The sequence below is a fragment of the Heloderma suspectum genome, chromosome W, assembly GCF_057233095.1.
Source record: "Heloderma suspectum isolate Gila_16-S chromosome W, 16-S_ref, whole genome shotgun sequence".
Classification (NCBI taxonomy): Eukaryota; Metazoa; Chordata; class Lepidosauria; order Squamata; family Helodermatidae; genus Heloderma; species Heloderma suspectum.
Window position 1 is genome coordinate 48,552,889 of NC_139475.1, and position 24,722 is coordinate 48,577,610.

A 24,722-nucleotide genomic window follows, 5' to 3' on the forward strand; every position below is an offset into this window, starting at 1 on the left:
AGTCTCAGATTGTAGGGTGTCTGGGGCAGGGACCCCAGATTCTCTGGGCGGTTTGTAAACCTCCCAGAGGGCTTTGGCTGGGGTGTTGAAATGTAATAAATAAAATAAATAAAAGATTTTGCGCCTCAGACACGGTTGTGTAAAGCACTGCGAACACCATTCTTGCTTGAAGGTTGCCGTCCAAGGGACACATGCAGTGCGGTCCTATGCGTGTCTACTCAGAAGTAAGTCCGATAGTGTTCAGTGGGGCATACTCCCCAGTAAACTGGTAGAGGATTGCGGCTTTCACTGGGGAGCTCAAATGTGGCTTTCTCTTTAGTTTCTATGTGGCTGATCCACCAGGGGGATCAAGGTGACGTACATGGTTATCCTCAGAACAACGCTGAGAGGTAGGTTAGGCTGAGACATTTGCTGCATCCTCTCCAGGATATGATTCCAGGATTCTCCATAGAAGAAATTATGAGATATCTCTTAGGAGACACACTGACATCCACACTGTAACAAAATGTTGCAGGTCCCACTGTTAGGTTTAAATAAAAAATGCAACATATAGCAGGGGTAGTGGGTAGAGCACCAAGCCTGGATTTTTTGTGGGGTGGGTGGGTCCTGGGTTCAAATCCCCCTTGGCTGTGAAGTGCATTTTGGGCCAGTCATTCTTTTGCAGCCAAGCCTACCTCGCAGAGTGGTTGTGAGGCTTAAATTGAGCAAGGTGGGGAGAAAACATACGCTGCTTTGAACTCCCTAGAGGGGTTTTCGATTTTTTAAATTTTATTTTTATTTTACATTTCTATATTGCCCAATGGCCAAAGCCTTCTTTTCTTTTTCTTTTCTTTTCTTTTCTTTTCTTTTCATCACATCTTTTTTTCCCCTTTCCTAAATATTTCCTTTGAGCTTTTGCTCTGTAGGATTTGTCTGAGAGACACCATTCTCTTTGTTACACCTTCTCTGAATGTGGTTCATCCTTGTCAGCATCTTCTGGTGGACAGAACTGAGCTTCTCACCCTATTAATGAGGGATAAAATGTCAAGGCTTGAGGGGGGTGGGGGTGGAAATCATGGACTTGAATAAATTGCTTTGGAAAGCAATTTCAGCATCATGGACAGAGAGCTGAATTTTGCCTTCTGGCCGAGGTGAAACTAACTTCCATACTTTAACATTCCTTTTTCTTACTGTTTTCTCCCTTTTCCTTCCTTACTTCCTTTCCAAAATGCCAAAGCCGCGCATATTATCCAGCGTGCTTCATGACTATTTACCAATTTATGTCCTGCTTTTTAAGACGAGGCTTCACAAATAGTGCTGAAAACTAGGGCTTGGGTTTGGATTTCGTCCAGCTTGGAGTAGAACCCTTGAAATCAATGGGATGCTACTGTAAGTCCCCGTGATTTCAGTGTGTCTACTCTTAAGTAGGACGAAATCTGAATCTGAAAATCTGAAGACGAGCCTTCACAAATACCGCTGAAAACAAGAGCTTGGGTTTGGATTTAGTCCCGCTTTGAGTAGAACCCTTGAAATCAATGGGACACAAGTTAGTCATGACTGCCATAAGCCCCCGTGATTTCAATGTGTCTACTCTTAAGTAGGACTAAACTGGAATCCAGCCCAGTAACAACCATGAGTGTATTTATTTGCTACATTTATATCCCACCTTTGCTTTAGAACAGGGGTCTCAAACATCTTTCAGCCCAAGATTTGAATTCCATTTCAGATAACCTCTTGGGGGCGGTATTCCAGTGGTGGGCAGAGCAAAGGCAAAAGGGGGCGGGTCAAAAGGCATAAAGGGTGGGGCCGAAAATGCCTGCATCTTTTAGTTTTACCCTCTTCCTGCCAACTAATAGCCAACTCTCCTAAGTCAGGTTCACGTGGATCCTAGGTTGTCACTACCATCAATCTTTAGTGGCCTCAATGAACATTTAGCAGACAAAGAAATGCTGACTTTTATGACGGTAGCGTCTCACCAACTGATAGCAAAGAATTGGGAAGAGTCTACAAATCTCTCAATAATTGTGCGGTATAACTACCGTTGGGATATTGTGTTGGCTGAAAAACTAACGAAACGGATAAGGGCACAAAGACCACGAAAAGGGTCCGACACCTTCCATACAATCTGGTATGAATTCATAGACTCGGTCAACAAACAAAGTTCTCAGGGAAAACCCCCATCAAGTCTTGGACAGATATGGAGAGATACATTTTGAGAACTGCAACTGAACCTTAAACCCCTGAAGGATTTCTGTGGCTAAATATAAGGTTATTAATACGTTGAAACCCCTGTAATCCCAGTTGACTGTAATTGAATGTCCTATGTCATGTCTGTGTTTTGTTAGGATATTTTGATGTGTTCATTGATGGCGTTGAAAATATGTGATTAAAACTCAATAAAAATAATTTTTAAAAAAGAATGCATAAAAGCTGGGAGGTCACCAAACAATCCGTGATTGGGGAAAGGGGCAAGGCCAGGAAAAAGGAACCCTAGATTGGAAATTATTTTATGTTCTCACTGATTACATTGAAAATATGTGATTAAAACTCAATAAAAATAATTTTTAAAAACTCTCCTAAGTCAGCCTTCGGAGAGGCATTTCAACTTTTTAGAATAGGAAGAAAGCCTGAGGCAGTTGGTGTTTTTGGAAGGGAGACATCAGGAGAATCGGGGGGGGGGGGGCTGGATTTGACCTGTGTGCCTGATGTATTTTCATATTTTGACAGTAAAATGTCTAATATTGAAAGCAAAACAGCCACGATCATGCTGACCATATACAGATCTGTGGTGCAACCACACTTGGAACATGGTGTACAGTACAGGGGTCACCCCACGAAACTGAATGGTGGGGGATGAACGGAAGGATGAAAGGAAGCCCTTCTTCACAGCGCATAGTTAAGCTATGGAATTCGCTCCCACAAGATGTGCTGCTGGCCACCAATGTGGATGGCTTTAAAACGGGGACAGATTCCTGGAGGAGGAGGCTATGGACTAGTCCTGATGGCTCTGTGCTACCTCCAGTATCAAAGCCAGTACTCCTGTGTTGCTGGAGAACATGGGTGGGAGGGTGCTGTTGTGCTTGTGTCCTGCTTGCGGGTTTCCTGTGAGCAGCTGGTTGGCCACCAGATGAATAGAACGCCTGATGAGAAGTGCCGTGGAGAGCTTCTCCTTTAGAGCTCCCAGAGCTGGTGGGGGGCCTGGATTTTTGCGCTCCTTTCAGTTCTTTGGCCCTGCAAAACAAACTCCTGGGCTCTGGATTCTTCAGTTCTTGGTCTGTCTCAGTGGCTGGTGGCTCCAGTGTCCGTGGTGTGATGAACCTGCTCTGGGTTTCAGTCAGCACTCTAAAGGAGCTGCAGGCACCTTGGAGAGCTTCTTTAGAGTTCTGACTGGTTCTGACTGAAACCCAGAGCGGATTCACCGCCCCACTGACATCGGAGCCGCTAATGACACATCTTTGTTTTGCTCATGGCTTCAGTTGGCGGATCTCACGGTGAAAGCTGGCTGTGGATGATGGGAGTGGTAGTCCAAGGGCCCCCAGTTGGGGGAAGCTGCTGTAATCCATGCCATGAGGGACGCGTGCGTGAGTGAGATGTGGCACTCCGTTCCCGCTGGCCGTTCCTCCCACAAGCCCCTGCCACAGGGCAGAGCTGTTCTCCGATGCTCCTGGCTGTAATTCCCCAGGCAGATTGAATATGAGAACAATTAATTCGTCCTCATCAGAAGACCAGGATATTTTGTGATTTTTCCCCTTGCCTCTCCTCGGCTTCACAGCACTGTGCTCTACAGAACAGCTTTAGATCTTGCCACGCTTGTGAGCAGAGCTCCCTTGGAGGGACAAGGAGCATTCCTCCTCCTCTGGGTTCGAATTCTGCTGCGGCCTCTTCCTGTGGAGCCCTGTCTTTTGGGGCCTAATTTCTAGCACATGCCCGCCCCTGGCTCGATTCCTGAGCATCTCCAGTTAAAGCAGAGGCAGGGAGCCCGTGGCTGTCCCAGTGTGGCTGGACTGCAATTCCCATCATTGCCCATCTGCATGCTGCCTGTGGCTGATGGGAGTTGGAGTCCCCCCGAGTTAAAGAAACAATGTTTCCTGCAGAGCTCACCTCCCCCTGATGTCAAGGTCTCTTTATGAAAAGGAAGGCATGGAGCTCATCTGTTGGAAGGGACCTCAGAGCTCATCTAGTCCAACCCCGTTCTCAATGCAGGACCTGCACTGTAGGGAAGCACCTCTAGCATCCCTGAGAGATGGCCATGCAGCCTCTGGCTAAATATCTCCAGGGAAGGTGTTCACGCCACCTCCCAGACATCTCCAGGAGTTCACCATCCAAGAGTTCACACTGCCATTTCCTGGAGTTCAGCCACCATCATAATGGCTGGTACTCTGAAAGAGTTTTGGGAAGCTGCTCTGTTTAAAGAAACCGGGATTTTCCTTTCTCTCCTTAATTGTGGGTTTAATTGGGCACACAGTTCTAACTGCGTTGTTTTATTACCTTTAATTGGCTTCTTTATTTGCATTTACTGTTTTGCTTCAAATGACATTGTCACCCGGCCAGGGATGACGATTGTGCCTTTGATCCAGATGTAGTCCCAGCTAGAGTAGACCCTTCGCAATGACTGGGACTTAGCTTAGTCACAAGTCACTCCCATCTGAGTGCTTTCAGTGGGTCTCCTCTGAGCCTGACCAAATCTGGTTCCAGATGAATAATAATGGACAGGGCCTCGCGCTCGCATCAACAGAAGCTGCTGGGAACCAAGTGGAGGAGGTTGCCCGCCACCTCCCTGCAGGATGTTGTTTTCTGCCTTCGATTCCTTCTGGTCAGCCTGTTAGTGCTCTGCGCAGGGTAGGGTTGGATCGTTCAGTCACTCCCGGTGGAAACGTACTGTAGAACAACTCACCCGTCTTGGGGGAGGCTGTTCATTGCTTCTCTGAATGAGTCCCCTTCCAATGAGGAAATACACTAAGAATGGTGACTAGTATCCTAGCCCTCCTAAAGCAGGCCCTGGTACAACCTGAAATCATGTCACCTGGCAGAGCAGGGGTGTTTAACGGCTCTCAGCCGGAGGGCCTAATTCAGTATCCAGGAAGCTCTTGGGGGCCTCTTTCCAGTGGTGGCAAAGGGGGTTGGGCCACTCCCCCCCCCCAAAAAAAAAACACCAGCCTATTTTAGCTTCTAAAGCTCTTACTGTCAGTGACTCAGCTTTAAGAAGGAGATTCCAACTTAATGGGGAAAAACTGCACAAAAGCCGGGTGGCTGCCAAACAATTTGTGGGGGGGGGAAGGGGGGGCAGGAAAAAAGGGGGCATCTAGGGAACCCCGGATTGGGACCCCGGGCCTGTGGCAGGGAGTGATTTCAATATCCACAGGCCCCTCTCATGGTTTGATTGTGCAGATTTCAACATGAGGTTGGCCTCCCCGCCCCACCCCGAAACCTGGGGGGAGCAGCTTGTAACTTCTTGCCTGGCGGAAGAGGTCTGGAAATCGCGAAAGCATGCTCACTTTTTGGCCTGATGAAAAAAGCTCAAGCTGGCCTAGTCAAAATATGATTAACCCCAAGTCTGATTCATGTTGGGGGGTTTCTGACGGCCGACACGGCCCCTTTGCTTTTTGTCGATGCAGACATGTGCGTTCAGGCTGAGAGATCCTGGCTTGGGGGAGTTGGGGGGCTTGATGTGGGGGGCTTCCAATTCTGTAATGGCAGCAGCCCCCCAATCCGAATGCCTGGGCTCCAGCTCTTCAGTGGCTCCCCTCCCTTGAGAAGGCCACCCTTTCTCATTTCACCCATTGTGTGTTTCTGAGCCCAATTCAGGGTGCTGGTTCTAGCCTGTGGAACCTTACCTGGCTTCAGACTGCAATACTTGACGGAGCGCCTCTCCCGACATGAACCTACCTGTGCACTACACTCAGCATCTAAGGTCCTCCTTGAGCTGCCTACTCTGAAGGAAGGTCGGAAGATGGCAACAAGGGAGAGGGCCTTCTCTGTGGTGGCCCCCCAATTGTGGAATGATTTCCCCAATGAGGCCCGCCTGGAGCCAACATGGTTCTTTTTTTGGTGCCAGGTCATGTCAGGAGCCCCTTGGCGGCCTCTCTCAGTAGATTCCAATAGCCAACTCAAGACACAGATGAAAGGATTTCTTTTCAAAGCTTTAATCCTTTTACAACTTAATGACTCTTTCAGATGCTAATCACCAGCGGCTAAAGCAAGGAACAGCAGAGTGGCCTAAGCTTCAAGTAGGCAGTTGGTCCCCATTTGAAGGAGAATCACTTGAAGACCCAGAACTTATGGGCTAGGGAGAGATCCTCCCTCTTTCCCTTGGCTCCACGGGACACGGCCGTTGCTTGCGCGCTAAACGAGCGGTATGCCTCCTTTCCGCGCCCTCCATCTGGCGCCGCTCCCTGCGTCTGCGCCGAGCATCCAGCAAGCCCCCCTCCAGCGCTCTCTCACTGCCAGGGTCACTATCTCTCCCAGGAATGCTGGCAGGAGGAATCTCTGCCAGCTGCTGTGCCTGTGAGGGATGAGCTGGCCCCTCTCCCACGGATTGCTGTTCCTCCTCAGAATCAGAACTGCTCTGGGCTCTCTGGGCTCAGTTTCCACCCTGACAGGTCAAGACCTTTCTCTTCTCCCAGGCATTTGGCAGCATACAAGGAGTTTTAATTGATCCTGGATTTGTGTTGGGGTTATGGATGACTGCTTGAAGTTGTTTTTTAGATATATGTTGTCTTTGTGTCTATTGTCTGTTCCTTTGTTTTCTATGTAAATGGTTTTAACCTCTGCATACTGGATTTTTAATGTTTTTAATCTTTGTAAACTGCCCAGAGAGCTTTGGCTATGGGGCGGTATAGAAATGTAATAAAGAATAATAACCCTCTTCCTTTCAGATCTTCCACATGACCTACGACCTGGCCAGTGCGGTGATGCGGATCATTAACCTCATTGGGATGATGCTCCTTCTTTGTCACTGGGACGGATGCCTCCAGTTCCTGGTGCCCATGCTCCAAGATTTCCCCAGCAACTGCTGGGTCTCCATCAACGGCATGGTGGTGAGTGAGGAAGGGTGGACATTCCCCCACTGCAGCTGTGCAGCTCTGTCGCTTGAGTCCCATCAAGGACCTCCCTGAGGACTAATAACGGCCTTGGCCCCTGTTGGTGTCCTGCTCTGTGGTTACCCAAGGCCCACCAGGGAAGCAAAGCTCATCTTGCAGGCTCCGAGCAAGTAGAACAGCAGGTCAAGGCAGGCAAAGTTGGGCTAGGTAGGTAGGGTCCAGTCAAGGGAAGTGCATCAGGCACAGCATGAGAGGGAAAGGCAGAAGCCCTCTTGTATATAGAGCAACTGCAGCAGGACCACGCACAGCTCAGGGTGTGAGCATTGCTGGCTGGAGCTCTCCTCTGCTAGAAACAAGAAGATGTTGTCTCAGCAGAGAGCTGAAGCCAAATGTAGGCAGCCACCATCCAGAGGAGCTGGCTGGCCTTTTAAAGGACCCACATCTGATTCTGTAATCTCAGACTTCTGTGAGGCTGGGGAGATGGAGGGTCTGCCAGGGACTCATCCTCTGAGCCTGAGGACAATGGCGGGGCTGTGTCTGGCTGGCAGGGCCCTGAATACAAGACTGATACTCTTCTCCTGTAGCCTGAAAAGGCCGAGGGTTGGGAGACATGACAGTTGGCCTCTTTATTCTCCTGCCTTCCCTCTTCCAGCTGCAAAATCTCCAGCTCTCCTCAACGTTTTTCCCCCTTCTCCTTTTGCTTTGGAATCCGTCCTAGACCTCTTGCCCTTCAGCCGAAAAGGCAGCCAGAGCGGCTTACAAAGATCAGGAGTGTGACTGTTGCTGCCTGCAAGCTTACAGTCTAAAAGACCTGACATAAAACAAAAGCTGGTTGGGTTGGAGGAGGAAAATGGAATTAAGTGGATGCATGTGTTGGGTGCCTTCATGTGTGTTTTTAGAGTTATATTCTAAGCCATCCCAGTGGCCCTTGGGTCTCTGGCTGATGGATGAGGCCAGAGTCTGCAGTCCCAGGGATTTGGATTATTAGTATCTCTCTCCCCCACCCCCCAATGCAAAGATAACAGAATTGCCTGCTCCGGGAAAAGGAAGCTGTCCATAGCATCTCTGTATGAACCGCCATTCTCAGATGGCCTCTTTTGAAATTGGGCTTAGAAGCGTGTGACTCACACACAAATGCAAAGGGCATCAGTCCGATGACAGGTTTCTATGTCCAGTATTGGAAAGTTTGGGGGAAACACTGCCTTACATTCACAGTTACGTCTGAGCCAGGAGTAGGCAACTTGGGGCTCGACAGGTGTATTGGACTCCCAGCTCCCATAAGCCCCATAACGCAGAGAAATCCCCCCCCCCCCCGCTGCTAACCAGCTGCTGGAAATCTTATTCAGCAACCCTATCTGGCCTCTTAAGATTTCCCACCAAGTGTGTTTGCCCAGACACTGCCAATCAACCCTTTGGGACCATAGGGACTAGAAACTTGGATCTGGTGTTATCTGTTTTTTAATTGAAAGCTGAGATATTGTAATGATGACAGTACGGACATGCCTGGGGGCCCTTTTGAAGCTTTTCCCCTCTCTTCCCCTTCTAGAACGACACCTGGAGCGAGCTCTACTCCTTCGCCCTTTTCAAGTCCATGAGCCACATGTTGTGCATTGGGTACGGGCGGCAAGCACCGGAGAGCATGACCGACATCTGGCTGACAATGCTGAGCATGATCGTGGGCGCCACATGCTATGCCATGTTCATCGGCCATGCCACAGCCCTGATCCAGTCTCTGGACTCCTCCCGGCGCCAGTATCAGGAGAAGGTACGAAGGTGGGGTGCGAAAAAGAGTGTGTGTGCGCATGTGCATGCCTCCGCTGTTTGCTGGATCGTATATAAACCAGGGGTGTTGAATCTCTTTCAGCCAGAGAGCTGGATTCCATGTTGAAGAAGCTCTCGGCAGCCGCATTCTGGTAGTGGGCAGGGCCAAAGACAAAAGGGGTGTGGTCAAAATCCCCAAAGTCCCAGCGTATTTTTGCTTTATGCTCTGATCCTGGAGGTGTAGGATATCGTCACAGTAGTAGAAGTAATAAAAATGATCATGATGTTGTTGACATCTTCTGGCCGTCTCTAACGTTGCAAGCGTGTTTTTAGGGGAAAAAAGGAGAGAAAGCCGGTAGGTGAACACAATTCTTGGTTCTTCAGGGCATCCATGCCACTTCCACATGAACAAACATCCCTTGTATGGATGCAGCCACAGCAAATGGCATCGATGTGGAGCACGACACCCTATTTTGGTTCCAGTTCTGTTGGCACTCACCCACCTGCTCTTGCGATTAGAAGGAGTGGCAGAGACGGAGTGGCGTAAAATTGTTAGAGCACGAGAAAGCTGAATTTTACCTTGCCTTTCAGAGCGAAACCTGGTTTCCCCAAATTAGGAAAAGTTTAAAACGCATATCAAATGCACATTTTGATTTATGATAAGATTGTAATGAACGCACTCCCTCCCTCCCCACAACTCTTTTTAACCTCTTGAGTGTTCTGACTTATATCCATTTATCCTGTTTATCGGTTTGCATTGTATTGTATTTTACTCATTTAAATATTTGTATTTTATATTTTTCACCCTTCTGTGGCATTTTAGTCTTTTCACTGATTGTAATCCGCCCAGTGAACACTAGTTATTGGGCTGATTAGAAATGTAGTAAGTAAAATAATAATAATAATAATGACAACAACAATAATAATATAATAACATTGATATGAGCTGTTTCATAAGCTACACCACTTCTTCATTTTTTAGGCCAATTTAGAGCAGGTTTAGGGAACCCGATGCCATCCAGACTACAACTCCCATCTTGCCTGACCGTTGGTTATGCTGCCTGGGGCTGATGGGAGTTGGAGTGCAACCACATCTAGAGGGTTCCATGTGCCAGACTCAGAACTTCAAAGATTTATATGGGCGCATGACCAGATCTCTTTGGGAGGCTCTCCGTTGTGGCTTTGCAAGAATTCTGGATTTGGGCATCCAAATCAGGAGTCCTGCTCGGAACAGTGACTCCTGCCATGTTTAACATCTCCACTCTGTGATCCTGTCTCAATCCTGCATCAAGCAGGGACTAGAAGACCTTTTGGGTCCCCTCTGCCTCTAAAATTTGGCAATTTCTGCTGTTAATCAATCCATTAATTAGCCTTTTAATTGCACGTCCCTTTGTGGGCACCTCATGAGGGTCCCAAGGCAGGCTAGAAATAAACAGGGTTGGGGTGCGTCGTCTCCGCTAAACGTAAACCTTTTCGGGGATACAGTAAAGGCTGGAGCATGTCTCCAATTTTGATTGGAGAGCAAAGAGTGCCTTGGCTCTCTGACGTTGAGCAATGCTGATCTCGGTTCTGCGGAGGCGGAAACGGCGCTGTGTGAGGTGGGCATGAGGTTGATGGCTGGACCCTGCAGCAAGCTCGCCCCCAAATCAAGCTCTCCCCGTTTATCTGGACACATCCTTATGGATTGACAGACACCTGAGAGCTTCGAGTAATCCATCACTGGAGGCAGGTGTCACCCGGCTTCTGTTCACCCCCAGGCCTGTGAACCGTCACCACGCGAAGGGGGAAGCAAAAGCCGTCTGGGTGATGGATCCCTCTGACATCTTGATGTTTGCCTTCCTGGCCAGGCGGATCTCCAGGGGATAAGAAGCCCCTCTGCCCTGTCCCACTCCCAACAACTGCAGGGACACTCTGCCCACAACTACAGCTGATAGTTCTCTGTTTCTAAAGCAATGAAAGTAATCGTCATTGTTAATTGCAGTGTGTGCATGTTTCTTTTCCCTGTGTGCATATAACTGAGAGTTTTTCCAGGATGGTCAACACATTAAAGGCATCATTGTCATTACATTTGTTTGGTTGTTTGAAATCTATCCCGCCTTTCCGCCCAAAATGGCACTCAAGCCAGAATAGCAAGACCAAGATTAAAACAAAAACATAATGAAAGCAATCCTAAAACGAAACCCAAATAAATTAAAGTCACGATTGAAAACACAAGAAGAGAAATAAACAGCACTTGACCCAATAGAACACCAAAAGAGTAATAACAATATTTTAATATAATATAACATAATTATTATAGAAATTAATTTGACAGTTAATCAATGAAAAAGGCATGAGCTAAAATATTACATTATTTCAGCTAAAATATTTGTATGTTATTATTTTAGCTCATGCTTTCTTCATTGATTAACTGTCAAATTATTGCTGAAGAAAGTGATGGGCCCTGTGGAAAAGCATCAGCTGTGTGGCAGAACAGCTGGGTCCCAAGTTCAATTCCTGGCATTGCCACGTCAGGCTGGAAAAGACACCTCCCCCCATGCCCCCGTCTGAAGTCCTGAAGAGCTGCTGCTGCCAGTCAATGTCAGCAATACTGGGCTAGATGGACCCAGGGTCTGACTCAATAAGGCAGCTTCCTATGTTCCTGTTGAAATCAGCCCTTGATTCAAAACCATGAGGACTAGAATCTCACTTTCCCTTTAGGGAAAAGACCTTAGCTCAGTGGTATGCTTAGCAGGAGGTCCCAGGTTCGATCTCTGGCAGCTTCTCCCAGTAGGGCTAGGAAAGAATCCCGCCTGAAACCCTGGAGAGCTTTGGCCAGTCAGTGCCGACAATACTGGGCTAGATGGACCTGAGATATGGGCCAGTGCAAAGCAGTTCTCTATGCAACCAGTTGAAAAGCAATTAAAAATCCTTTTGCCAGTTGACTGCTGTCCAGGAAAATTCACGACTGTTAATTAACTGACTGGCTTTCTGTGTGTTCTGGGGCTTCCTGGGAAGGCTTTGTGAGCTTTTGGAGTTCTTCTGTGAAAAGATGAACGTAGGACGCCAGTCTTGCCTTGACAGTAAGGTTCCAGTCCTCATGGTTCTAAATAAAGGGCTGACTTAAATACGAAGCTGTTTTCTACTGAGCTAGCCCATTTGTTCGTCTAGGTCAGTATTTACACTGACTGGCAGCAACTCCCCAGGATTTTAGACAGGTCCTTCCAGGCCGGCCTGGAAATGCTGGGGATTGAACCTGGGACCTTCTGCATCGCTCCTGATCTCCCCAGGTAAAGGTCAGCTGTGGAAGGTGTTTGGGGGCACATGCCCTAGGGTAGGAGAGTTGAATGTGAGGCCTACTGGCCAAATCTGCTCTGCCTGCGTTACTGATCCAGCCTCTAGGGTTCCCTCCATGCCCCCTCCCCGCCCCGATCATTTGCAGGTTTCCTTATTGATTTATTTAAAACATTTTTATCCCACTCCTCAGACAAAAAAGGTTCCCAGTGTGTCTCGCATAGAACCAATAAAAACTAGACAGTCCCAGCCTTCAAAGCTCACCATAGAAAAAGAACATGACACAAAAGGAAAAAGGCATGGGGAGGGAAGAGGAAAAAAAGCACGGTTTTTCAGCAGGGTTGGTAGAACGGCCCCTTTTCCCCTCTCATCTTTTTTTTTCTTTCTTAAATTCATATCAACAAAATCTCATAGCCCAGGCTTCCAGATCCTTGCCTTTTCTTCCTTGTGTTCAAAAATGTGTTTTTAGTGCCACTTGGTGAAGTCTCTCGCTGCTTCATGGTCATTTGGTTTTAACATTATTATGTCAGATAAAGTTGCGATATTATGTTGCCTTCTGATAAGTTAATGTTTGATGTGAGCTGCCTAGAGTATGATTTACTGTAGGAAGTTGGCATATGAATATTGCTAAGGAAAAAAATATTCTGCCCATTCATTGTTTTTCTTTCTGCCTCCCCCCTCCCCCCCACCCTCTGCTGCAGTACAAGCAAGTGGAGCAGTACATGTCCTTCCACAAGCTGCCGGCAGACTTCCGGCAGAAGATTCACGACTACTACGAACATCGCTACCAGGGCAAAATGTTCGATGAGGACAGCATCCTGGGAGAACTCAATGAGCCCTTGCGAGAGGTAAGTATCATCCCTGGACCACATATGCACCAAGGAGAAGAGGGCGAGGGGCTCTTCTCTGTTGCCCCAGAGGGCCAAGGATTAATTCCAATGGGCTTGAGTTACAGGAGGGTAGATTTTGGTTGAACATTAGGGAGGAAAAACCCATTAGGAAAAAAGAGCAATTACCAGATTTCTCAAGGTAATATACAATCTGTTTTTTAAGGCAGCAGCTAAATAGGAAACAGTCAGTAGAGTTTGGAAATATTTTTGTACTTATTATTACATTTATATCCTGCCGTATTTTTTTCTTGCAGGGAACCTAGGGTGGCTCACGTGGTCCTCATCCTCTTCATATTATCCTCACAACAACCTTGTGGGGTAGGCTAGGCTGAGAGTCAGGGACCAGCCCAAAGTCACCCAGTGAGCTTCATGCCCGAGTGGGGACTAGAACCCAGATCTTCCCAGGCCCACTCTAACCACTACACTATACTGCCTGCCTGCCTGCCTGCCTGCCTGCCTTCCCTTATAAAATGTATACACTGCCCTTCACTGGATCCCAGGGCAGTGTACAACACAGCATCAAAAACACATGCAATATAAAACCCTACAATTACGCATTAAAACAAACAAACAAATTAAATGACAGTATTACGCAACAAGAATACTTTGGCTGGCAAACCAAACAGCCATCAATTCCATTTAAAAGTAACTTACATTTATTTTTTAATGAAAAGATATTTGAATTCTAAAATATTAAAAGAAAGGAAACATTTCAACTTTGTCTAAGAACAAAGGAAGCTGCCTTATACGGACTCAGACCCTGGGTCCATCTATCCTGGTATTGTTGACACTGGCAGCAGCGGCTCTCCAGCGGCTCTCCAGGGTTTCAGGCAGGATTCCTTCCCAGCACTACCTGGAATTGCTGCTGGGGGTTGAACTTGGGACCTTTTGCGTGCAAAGGAGGGGCTCCCCCACTGAGTGACAGTCTTTTCCCTAAAGGCAAAGTGAGGTTCTAGTCCTCATGGTTCTGAATAAAGGGCGGATTTGAAAAGGAGTGTTGGATGGCTCTCCGGGGTTCCAGGCAAGCATTTCTCCCAGGGTTCTGTTTTGCTCTCTGCTTCACTGCGCTCATCCCCTCCTCTCTCCTTCCCCTGCCTGTTGCTCGCTAGGAGATCGTCAATTTCAACTGCCGGAAACTGGTGGCCTCCATGCCCCTTTTTGCCAACGCGGACCCCAACTTCGTCACTGCCATGCTCACCAAGCTGAAGTTCGAAGTCTTCCAGCCTGGTGACTACATCATCCGCGAAGGCACCATCGGCAAGAAGATGTACTTCATCCAGCATGGGGTGGTCAGTGTCTTGACCAAGGGCACCAAGGAGATGAAGCTCTTGGACGGTTCATACTTTGGAGGTGGGTCTGTGTATTGGCGCCAGGAGCGTAGCCAAGTCATTTGTAGTGTTAGAGGGGCCTGGAGATCCATAATGCTTGCTTGAGTTCGTTATTGGTGCAATTCCCTTGCTAGTAAGCCTCTGAGCACGTGCAGATGAGTCAAAGGGCCGCTAACAGCCTTCTCAGTGCATTCCTTGCGAATGAGGAGAACGTCTTATCACTGATGTGCCTGAGAAGCAGAGTTTGTTTACCTTAAAGCTGCAGGTGGCTGTGCTTGAGGACCAAGCGCTCTTAGTTTATGTGGGGAATGGACGCTAGGGGGAGCTTGCTGCTGTTATGCTGCCTCACTGCTTACATGTATGGTAGAAAACCCATTTTACCCCATGGCTCGGGGTTCAGAGAAGCTGTCTGATCCAACCACTGGGTACGCCTGTGTGCTGGAAGTTACCCAATGAAGTCTCCTTGTAAGCAAACCTCTGAGTCTGACGTATCACTATCTTGGTGCTTCTAACCTAAGAGTTCAACGCCCACTGCGGGGCGACACATTTGGCGCAGCGAGCAGGTTGCCAAAGATACTGCCATGTTCAGGAAGGAGGATTGGGGGGTTGGCGTGTTAAACCGCCTCCCAGGCTGGCCACAGGAGGGGCTGTGGGGTCCAGCCGCAAAGCAGTTGGCGGTCCTGTGTGGCCCAACTGCATGGCCAGAGGTCGAAGACGACTGCACCCCAGTGGGCCTGGAAGCTGCGTCAGAATCTCTGCAGCTGGAGTGGTCAGCTAAAGAGAAGCGGTGTGCAGGACCTCTAGCGTGGTTACTGTTGACAGCTTTAGGAGCTGTCGGGCAGAAGGATTCAGAATGGAGGGAGGAAACAGCAGAACAGCCCAAGGCCGAGCTGAGAAAAGAACAAGATCTGAGGCTGTTACCTAGAGAAACGTTGCAGGACAGCCTGGCCTCTGACGAGGCGGGGGAGCGTGAAGCCGAAGGAGTAGCCGTTCGCCTGGTACGCCGAGCACGGAAGAAGAGTTGCCCACGGCGTCCCGAAGGGTGCAACCTCATCACCTCGCCTGATTGGGATGAAATCCCTAAGTGGAAACTGAAAATGAAGACCCAGAAGATGAAGACACGGAACCGAGTAAAGGTGAAGAATCAGCCCCCAGGGCACAGGCCAGACCCCTCTTAGAGCGGGAAGCGTGCCAGAGGACGGTCCCAAGGCAGAATGAAGCGGAGAGGCCACGTTGAAGTCCTCTGTCAAGGTAACCGTGTTTAGCTTCGAACTGTTCTAGAATTGCACAGAGCCTGTAGCTACTGACCATCAGCTATATGATTTCTGAAGTGTGTAACCGTTAAGCTTTTGCCGTGGGATTCCCTGCAATGACGAAATCTCACTCATTCGAGTGTCCAGTGTCGGACTGCCTGAGCGTGTGCGCTGAAGAGATCGAGAAAGTGCTACTGCCATGCTCCTGCAAGCTGCAACAAACGGTGTAAGCTGGGAGACCCCAACCTGATTGAGAAGAAGATATTGGAGTAGCTGTCTTCAAAAACAGTGAGACCTGTGTAGGCGGCTGGCTGACGCTGTCAGTGATGTCGCAACTGCAAACTAAGACTGCTTTCCTGTTTGAGACCCCAGCAAAAAAAGCTGACCTGAGTCATTTGTCGCCCTGACAAGGCAAAGATCTGACTGCCCTGTATCTCATCGTGTCGCGTTTCGGACTTGGGATTACAAATACAAACTGTGAAGTTTTACTTTGAAGCCCTGCAAAACACCCCGCCGCCTCCCAAAGAAGATTGATGGCTGCGTAAAGAATGCAAGTATAAGGTGACCCCCGCATCTCCCCGCAGCGTCCTGAATTGCGGCACGTTGTTTTGTGTGTGTCAGGTTGAGGGAGAAGAAGAAAAGAGGGGTGTGTGTGTGTCATGTCGTGAATCCCTGGCTAGCCTGTCTAGTGATCCCCTCCCTGCGCAAGCCTCAGTTTCCTTAGTCCTTGTTTAAGAAGTGTTTAAAGTATAATTGTTGTTCTGTTATTGTTAAGAGCCGTGCAGTTCAAAACCGCCCTGTAACTTTAAGTGTACTTTTGCAGAAGGGGAGGGGTTCGTAGCTCTCCTTTTCTCCTTGCAAAAGAGATGGTTTGGTTGTTTTTAATGTGTTTGAAATAGCTTAGAATTGAGGTTTCCAGGTAGACCCATTGAAAGCTCAGAAGCACTGGCAATGTCTTTGCGAGCTCCCTAGCTTGGACAGTCGCTTCCCCTCATCAGGCGATGAGTGTGTGTGTGTGTGGCAGGGGGAGTAGTTTTTAGAGTGAGAGAATGTCAGAGTCTGTGTGAGCTTATCTCTGTCAGTGTGCTTGAAGCAGAGCCAGGGGGAGTCATCCAACTCCCTGTCCACTGCTGGTTTAGCCTTGGTGGGCAGGGAGGCCAGAAGATGTCTGTGAAAACCTGAGAGAAGGAGAGTAAAATTTGTAGAAAGGTTGCCCAGGTTAAAGCATCACTGCTAGAGAGCTGAGCTGTGCCGCTCTGTTTATTCCGAAGCCTTGCTAAAAATTTAAAGGCCTTTGTCTGTTGAGGGATCTAGAAGGGGTGTAGGGTCACACCTTCCCCTTTTGAGCTGATGCAGAAGCGAGGAGCCTTTGCTGGAAACATCCCATCTTCATTGCCCAGAGCCTCCTCTATTTGGATCCATCATCATCTGGGCTTTTGAGAGGCACTCTGCACATGGACTGGAACTTTGTTAAATACTTGCCATGGAAAGTACTGTGAGGCTTTTCATAGTCTTGAACTATCGTTGCTGTGGATTGTGTGTCTGTAGTTTAGTTTGTAGTGTTTGTAGTCAGCTCAGTGTACGGCAGGCTGAGTTTGATCCACGACTTTTGGACTTCCCTCTGCCAGAACTCGCGCAGCGTGGAGTTGCCGATGCGAAAGCGGTGGCCTCGAACTCTTTGCATGTGCGAGCATGCCCTTCCCTTGATCTTGACGGGCCCTGACCATGCAGCCTGGAGGAGCAGTACGATTGCTGGATCTGCTCCATCATGCCTCACCATGCAAGAAAAGAGTTCCAGTCATGGTGTTAGATTTCAGTGAAAGGTTGTTGTGTGCATTTTGTGATTTGTTAAATACTATATCCCCTTCATGGATCACTGCCTTGTTGTGGCGAAGGGGCTTGCGTAACTCAGTGAAGCCATAAGCTATGCCGTGCAGGGCCACCCAAGACGGACAGGTCATGGCGGAGAGTTCTGACAAAATGTGTTCCACTGGAGAAGGAAATGGCAACCCACTCCAGGATTCCTGCCAAGAAAACCCCATGGAACGTATCCCAAGGCTAAAAGAGATGACGCCGGAAGATGAGCCCCTCAGGTCGGAAGGTGTCCAGTATACTACTGGGGAAGAGCAGAGGGAATTTCCAAGTAGCGCCAGAAAGAGTGAAGCGGCTGGGCCAAAGCCGAAAGGACGCTCAGCTGCGGATGTGTCTGGTGGTGAAAAGGAAATCCGATGCTGTAAAGAACAATATTGTTTAGGAACCTGGAATGTCAGATCAATGAATCAAGGTAAGCTGGAGGTGGTGAAGCATGAGATGGCAAGATTGAACATCGACATCTTGGGAATCAGCGAACTAAAATGGACAAGCATGCGCGAATTTAATTCAGGTGACCATCATATCTACTACTGTGGGCAAGAATCCCGTAGAAGAAATGGAGTAGCATTCATAGTCAACAGAAGGGTGGGAAAAGCAGTACTGGGGTACAATCTCAAAAACGACAGAATGATCTCAGTACGAATCCAAGGCAAACCATTCAACATCACAGTAATTCAAGTCTATGCCCCAACCATTGAGGCCGAAGAAGCTGAGGTTGATCAGTTCTATGAAGACCTACAACACCTTCTAGAACTAACACCAAAAGAAGATGTCCTCTTCATCATAGGGGATTGGAATGCTAAAGTAGGAAGTCAAGACATAATCGGGATAACAGGCAAGCATGGCCTTGGTGTACAAAATGAAGCAGGACAAAGGCTAATAGAGTTCTGCCAAGAGAACACGCGGATCATAGCAAACACTCTTTTCCAACAGCACAAGAGGCGACTCTACACATGGACATCACCAGATGGTCAATATCGAAATCAGATTGATTATGTCCTTTGCAGCCAAAGATGGAGAAGCTCCATACAGTCAGTCAAAACAAGATCTGAAGCTCACTGTGGCTCAGATCATGAGATGCTTCTTGCAAAATTTCGGCTTAAATTGAAGAACGTAGGGAAAACCACTAAACCATTCAGGTATGACCTCAATCATATCCCTCATGAATATACAGTGGAGGTGAGGAATAGATTTCAGGGATTAGACCCGATAGAGTGCCTGAGGAACTATGGACGGAGGTCCGTAACATTGTTCAGGAGGCAGCAACGAAATCCATCCCCAAGAAAAAGAAATGCAAGAAAGCCAAGTGGCTGTCTGATGAGGCTTTACAAGTAGCTGAGGAAAGAAGGGAAGCGGAAAGCAAGGGAGAAAGGGGAAGATATATCCAACTGAATGCAGAGTTCCAGAGAATAGCCAGGAGAGACAAGAAGGCCTTCTTCAATGAACAATGCAAAGAAATCGAGGAAAACAACAGAATGGGAAAGACTAGAGATCTCTTCAGGAAAATCGGAGATCTCAAGGGAACGTTTTGTCCAAAGACGGGCATGGTAAAGGACAAAGAAGGCAGGGACCTAACAGAAGCAGATGAGATTAAGAAGAGGTGGAAAGAATACACAGAAGAACTATACAGGAAAGATCTGAATGTCCCTGATAGCCATGACAGTGCGCTCACTGAACTTGAGCCGGACATCCTCGAGAGTGAAGTCAAGTGGGCCTTAGGAAGCCTTACTAACAACAAAGCCAGCGGATATGACAGTATTCCAGCTGAGCTATTTAAGATCCTAAAAGATGATGCTGTTAAAGTGCTGCACTCAATATGCCAACAAATCTGGAACACTCAACAGTGGCCGCAAGACTGGAAAAGGTCAGTTTACATTCCAATTCCAAAGAAGGGCAACGCCAGAGAGTGTTCAAACTACCGCACAATTGCGCTCATTTCACATGCCAGCAAGGTGATGCTCAAAATTCTACAAGCTAGGCTTCAGCAGCATGTGAAACGAGAACTATCGGAAGTACAAGCTGGGTTTCGAAGAGTCAGAGGAACTAGAGATCAAATCGCCCACATTCGCTGGATCATGGAGAAAACAAGAGAATTCCAGAAAAGCGTCTATTTCTGCTTCATTGACTACGCAAAAGCCTTTGATTGTGTGGATCACAACAAACTCTGGCCAATTCTGAAAGAGATGGGAGTACCAGACCACCTTAACCTGTCTCCTGAGAAACCTGTACGAGGGCCAAGAAGCAACAGTAAGAATCGGACATGGAACAACCGATTGGTTCAAAATTGGGAAAGGAGTACGACAAGGCTGCATATTGTCGCCCTGCTTATTTAATTTATATGCAGAGTACATCATGAGAAACACCAGGTTGGATGAATCACAGGTCGGAATTAAGATTTCCGGGAGAATTATCAACAACCTCAGATACGCAGACAATGCCACCCTAATGGCAGAAAGCGAAGAGGATCTCAAGAGCCTCTTGTTGAGGGTGAAAGAGGAGAGTGCAAAAGCTGGTTTGAAACTCAACATTAACAAAACAAAGATCATGGCATCTGGCCCCCTCACTTCCTGGCATATGGAAAGGGAAGAAATGGAAGCAGTGACAGATTTTATTTTCTTGGGCTCCAAGATCACCGCAGACGGTGACTGTAGCCATGAAATTAAAAGACGCTTGCTCCTTGGGAGGAAAGCTATGGCAAAAATAGCTATGGAAAGCTATTGTTTCCCGCCTCCCAGCTGAGCAGAGCAGAGCAGAGCAAGCTGCTCCAGCTGGTCCAGGGACTACAGAAGCAAGCAAGCTCCCAGAGAGCGAGCGAACAGAGCGAGCGACCAGGGGGAGCAAACAGGAGTTGGCCAGGGGAGTTCGGCAGGGGAGGTCAAGGGGGAGGCCCCTAACATTTTTTTTTATTTTTTTATTTTTTTTTTACTAACTTTTTTCCATTTATTTGTCTTGTAACACACACTTCCACACCAGTGGGACTCTGCTTTTAACCTCTACTGAGTAGAGGAGCAGGCACAGGCTAGTCTAGAACAATCACAAAGCTAGACACAAAAAGGGAAAAGAGGCAATGGAAGGACAAGACTCTCCAGTGGTGGTGACCTGCAAGGCCTGTGCCATGTTTGTTTTCTTGCCTGAGAACAACATGGCCTACACCTGCAACAAGTGCAAGTTGATCACGCTGCTGGAGGAAAAAGTAAGAGGACTGGAGCGGCGACTGTCGACCCGCCGGGGAATAAGAGAACACAAAGAGTTCTTGGACAGAATGGGGGAACTACAGCAGCAAAGGGAAGACCAGAAGCTTGAAGAGCAACAGCAAGCTGAGGCAGTGGGAAATGCTGAGGTGAAGAAAAATGGAGTAGAGGAGACTCCTTGGAAAACGGTGACAGTTAGGAGAAGAAGAACTAGACGCCACTCTGCACCAGTGGAAGCAGTGGAGCTGTGGAACTGATTCCAGGTACTTGCGGATGAGACTGGAGGACAGCCTGCAGAGGAAGAATCACAGGGGAACCTGCATGAGAGTGAGCAAGAGGCTGAAGGTCAGTCAAACAGAGGCGATGAAACCCAGGCCTACAAGAAGAAGAAGAGAAGAGTGGTAGTAGTGGGAGACTCCTTGCTGCGTGGGATCGAGACCCAAGTATGTCACGAAGACCCATGGACTCGCCAGGTATGTTGTCTCCCGGGAGGACAGATTAGAGACGTGACTGAAGGGTTGCCTGCACTCATAAAGCCCACTGACAGGTATCCCTTTCTTCTCATCCACGTGGGAACAAATGATACCGCCAAGCGGAGCTACGAAGAGATCACGTCAGACTTTCAAGCTTTGGGAAGGAAACTCCAGAACTTTGGGGCCCAGATAGTTTTCTCATCCATCCTTCCAGTAGTTAGAAGAGGGATAGAAAGGGAACGAAAAATACTCCAGGTGAATGACTGGCTACGAAGGTGGTGCCGACGAGAGAGATTTGGATTCTGGGACCACGGGCTATACTTCCTGGAAGATGGGCTGTTGGCAAGGGACGGGTTGCACCTCACAAGGGCTGGGAAGAATGTGTTTGGCCACAGCATGAAGAACTTCATCAGGAGGGCTTTAAACTGAATCCTACGGGGAAGGGAGATGTAATGTTGGGGGTAACGATGGACATAGGCGCATGCACTGCAATGGAGAGAACAGCTCTGATAGCACCCAATAATAGTCTTCAGACACATGTAGGAAGAAAGCCAGACTATGAAGCACATGGTCTTCGATGTCTCTATACTAATGCCCAGAGTATGGGAAACAAACAGAACGAACTTGAACTCTTAATACAGGAGGGAAATTATGACTTGATAGGTATAACTGAGACTTGGTGGGATGACTCTCATGACTGGAATACAGCAGTTGAAGGATATAACTTGTTCAAAAAGAACAGGAGGAACAGAAAGGGAGGTGGGGTTGCACTGTATGTGAAAAATACATATCTCTGCACAGAAACACAGGAGGAGGAGCTTGGTAGCCCCATCGAGAGCATCTGGGTTGAAATAAATGGAGCAAAGAATAAAAGGAACCTGGTGGTCGGAGTCTACTACCGGCCACCCAATCAAGGAGAAGACAAGGATGAAACTTTTGAAAAGCAAATAGCCAATGTTTCAAGGAAGCATGATGTAGTAGTAATGGGGGACTTCAATTTCCCCGATATTTGTTGGGAGACAAATTCTGCAAAACATGGCCCCTCCAGGAAATTCCTGACTTGTGTGGCGGATAACTTCCTCCTACAGAAAGTAGAGGAAGGAACTAGAGGATCAGCTATCCTTGACTTGATCCTAACCAACAGAGATGACTTAGTGGATAAAGTAGCAGTTACAGGAACTCTGGGGGAAAGCGACCATGTTGTACTTGAGTTCTTGGTTCTAAGGGAAGCAAAAGCCGAGTGTAGTCAAACGCGTACCCTGGATTTTAGGAAAGCTGATTTTAGTAAACTCAGAACAATGATCAGTAAGGTCCCATGGCAAGCAATGCTAGCAAGAAAAGGAGTCCAAGATGGGTGGGAACTTTTAAAAAAGGAAATTCTCAAGGCACAATCACAAACAATTCCAACAAGAAGAAAAGGTGGAAGACAACAGAAGAAGCCAATGTGGCTTCACAAAAAGCTTAGGGATGACCTGAAAACAAAAAAGGACACATATAGGAAGTGGAAAGAAGGCCAAGTAACAAAGGAAGAGTACAGGCAGGTAGCACAGAATTGCAGGGATGGCGTCAGGAAGGCTAAAGCGGAGAACGAGGTGAGGTTAGCGAGGGATGCTAAAAACAACAAAAAGGCTTTCTTCAGCTACGTGCATAGTAAAAGGCAGAGGAAAGAAATGGTTGTTCAGCTATTAAATAAGGATAGCAAAACGATAACAGATGACAAAGAAAAGGCAGAGGTGCTCAATTCCTACTTTGGCTCAGTCTTCTCCCAAAAGAGGGTCTATGGCCCCCCTGGCAAAGGCGAAGTCCAGGCTGAAGGGGCAGGATTGCAGCTTGAGATCGACAGGCATATGGTCAAGGAACACCTCATTACTTTGAATGAGTTCAAATCTCCAGGGCCAGATGAACTGCATCCTAGAGTCATAAAGGAACTGTCAGAAGAACTCTCAGAACCGCTGTCTATTCTCTTTGAGAAATCATGGAGGACGGGGGAAGTGCCAGATGACTGGAGGAGGGCTAACGTTGTCCCTATCTTCAAAAAGGGTAAAAAGGAGGAACCTGGGAACTACAGACCAGTCAGTCTGACATCAATCCCTGGGAATTCTGGAGCAGATGATAAAGCAATCCATCTGGAAGCACCTTGACAACAATGCCGTGATTACTCGAAGCCAACATGGGTTTGTCAAGAACAAGTCCTGCCAGACGAATCTGATCTCATTTTTTGATCAAGTCACCTCCCTTGTAGACCGTGGGAATGCTGTGGACATAGTATACCTCGACTTCGGCAAAACTTTCGACAAAGTGCCCCATGATCTCCTGATGAGCAAACTAGCTCCAAGTGGGCGAGACGAAACAACGATCCGGTGGATCCACAGTTGGCTACAGAATCGGACTCAAAGAGTGCTTCTCAATGGGACCTTCTCAAGCTGGGGAGAGGGAACGAGCGGGGTACCGCAGGGCTCAGTATTTGTATTAATGACTTGGAGTATTTGTATTAATGGCTTGGAGGAGGAGGTGCAGGGAATGCTGATCAAATTTGCAGATGACACAAAATTGGGAGGGATAGCTAATACTTTGGAAGACAGAAACAAAATTCAAAGTGATCTGGATAGACTGGAGCGCTGGGCAGAAAACAACAGCATGACATTTAATAGGGACAAATGCCAAGTTCTGCACCTAGGAAAAAGAAACCAAATGCACAGTTACAAGATGGGGGATACGTGGCTCAACCACACTACGAGCAAGAAGGATCTTGGAATTGTTGTCCATCACAAGCTGAATATGAGCCAACCATGTGATGTGGCTGCAAAAAAGGCAAATGCTCTTTTGGGCTGCATTCATAGAAGCATCGCTTCCAAATCCCGGGAAGTACTAGTTCCCCTCCACTCAGCACTGGTTAGGCCTCATCTGGAGTACTGTGTCCAGTTCTGGGCACCACACTTTAAGAAGGATGCAGACAAACTGGAGAGGGTTCAAAGGAGGGCAACAAAGATGATCAGGGGACTGGAAACAAAGCCCTATGAAGAGAGACTGAAAGAACTGGGCATGTTTAGCCTTGAGAAGAGAAGACTGAGGGGAGATATGATAGCACTCTTCAAGTACTTAAAAGGTTGTCACAGAGAAGAAGGCCAGGATCTCTTCTTGATCATCCCAGAGTGCAGGACACGGAATAATGGGCTCAAGTTACAGGAAGCCAGATTCCGGCTGAACATCAGGAAAAACTTCCTGAGTGTCAGAGCAATACGGCAATGGAACCAATGACCTGGGGAGGCGGTGGGCTCTCCCACACTGGAGGCCTTCAAGACGAGGCTGGACAGCCATTTGTCAGGGATGCTCTGACTTGGATTCCTGCATTGAGCAGGGGGTTGGACTCGATGGCCTTGTAGGCCCCTTCCAACCCTACTATTCTATGATTCTATGAAACCTAGACAGCATAGTAAGAAGCAGAGACATCACCTTGCCAACAAAGGTCCGCATAATCAAAGCTACGGTTTTCCCAGTAGTAATGTATGGCTGTGAGAGCTGGACTATAAGGAAGGCTGAGTGCCGAAGAATCGATGCCTTCGAACTGTGGTGCTGGAGAAGACTCTTACGAGTCCCCTGGACTGCAAGGAGGTCAAATCAGTCAATCCTAAAGGAAATCAACCCTGAGTGCTCATTGGAAG

General features: G+C 47.9%; 1 protein-coding gene across 2 annotated transcripts in view; it reads left to right on the forward strand.

Annotated features, from left to right (window-relative positions):
- Nucleotides 1–24,722, forward strand: part of LOC146333997 (potassium/sodium hyperpolarization-activated cyclic nucleotide-gated channel 2-like) — an 83,732-nt gene that overhangs the window by 43,897 nt on the left and 15,113 nt on the right. For both annotated transcript variants that reach the window (XM_084825389.1, XM_084825388.1), the window contains exons 3-6: nt 6,855–7,016; nt 8,566–8,784; nt 12,755–12,901; nt 14,053–14,293. In XM_084825389.1, the coding sequence (XP_084681515.1) occupies nt 6,855–7,016; nt 8,566–8,784; nt 12,755–12,901; nt 14,053–14,293 (769 nt within the window). The remainder of the gene's footprint in view (nt 1–6,854; nt 7,017–8,565; nt 8,785–12,754; nt 12,902–14,052; nt 14,294–24,722) is intronic.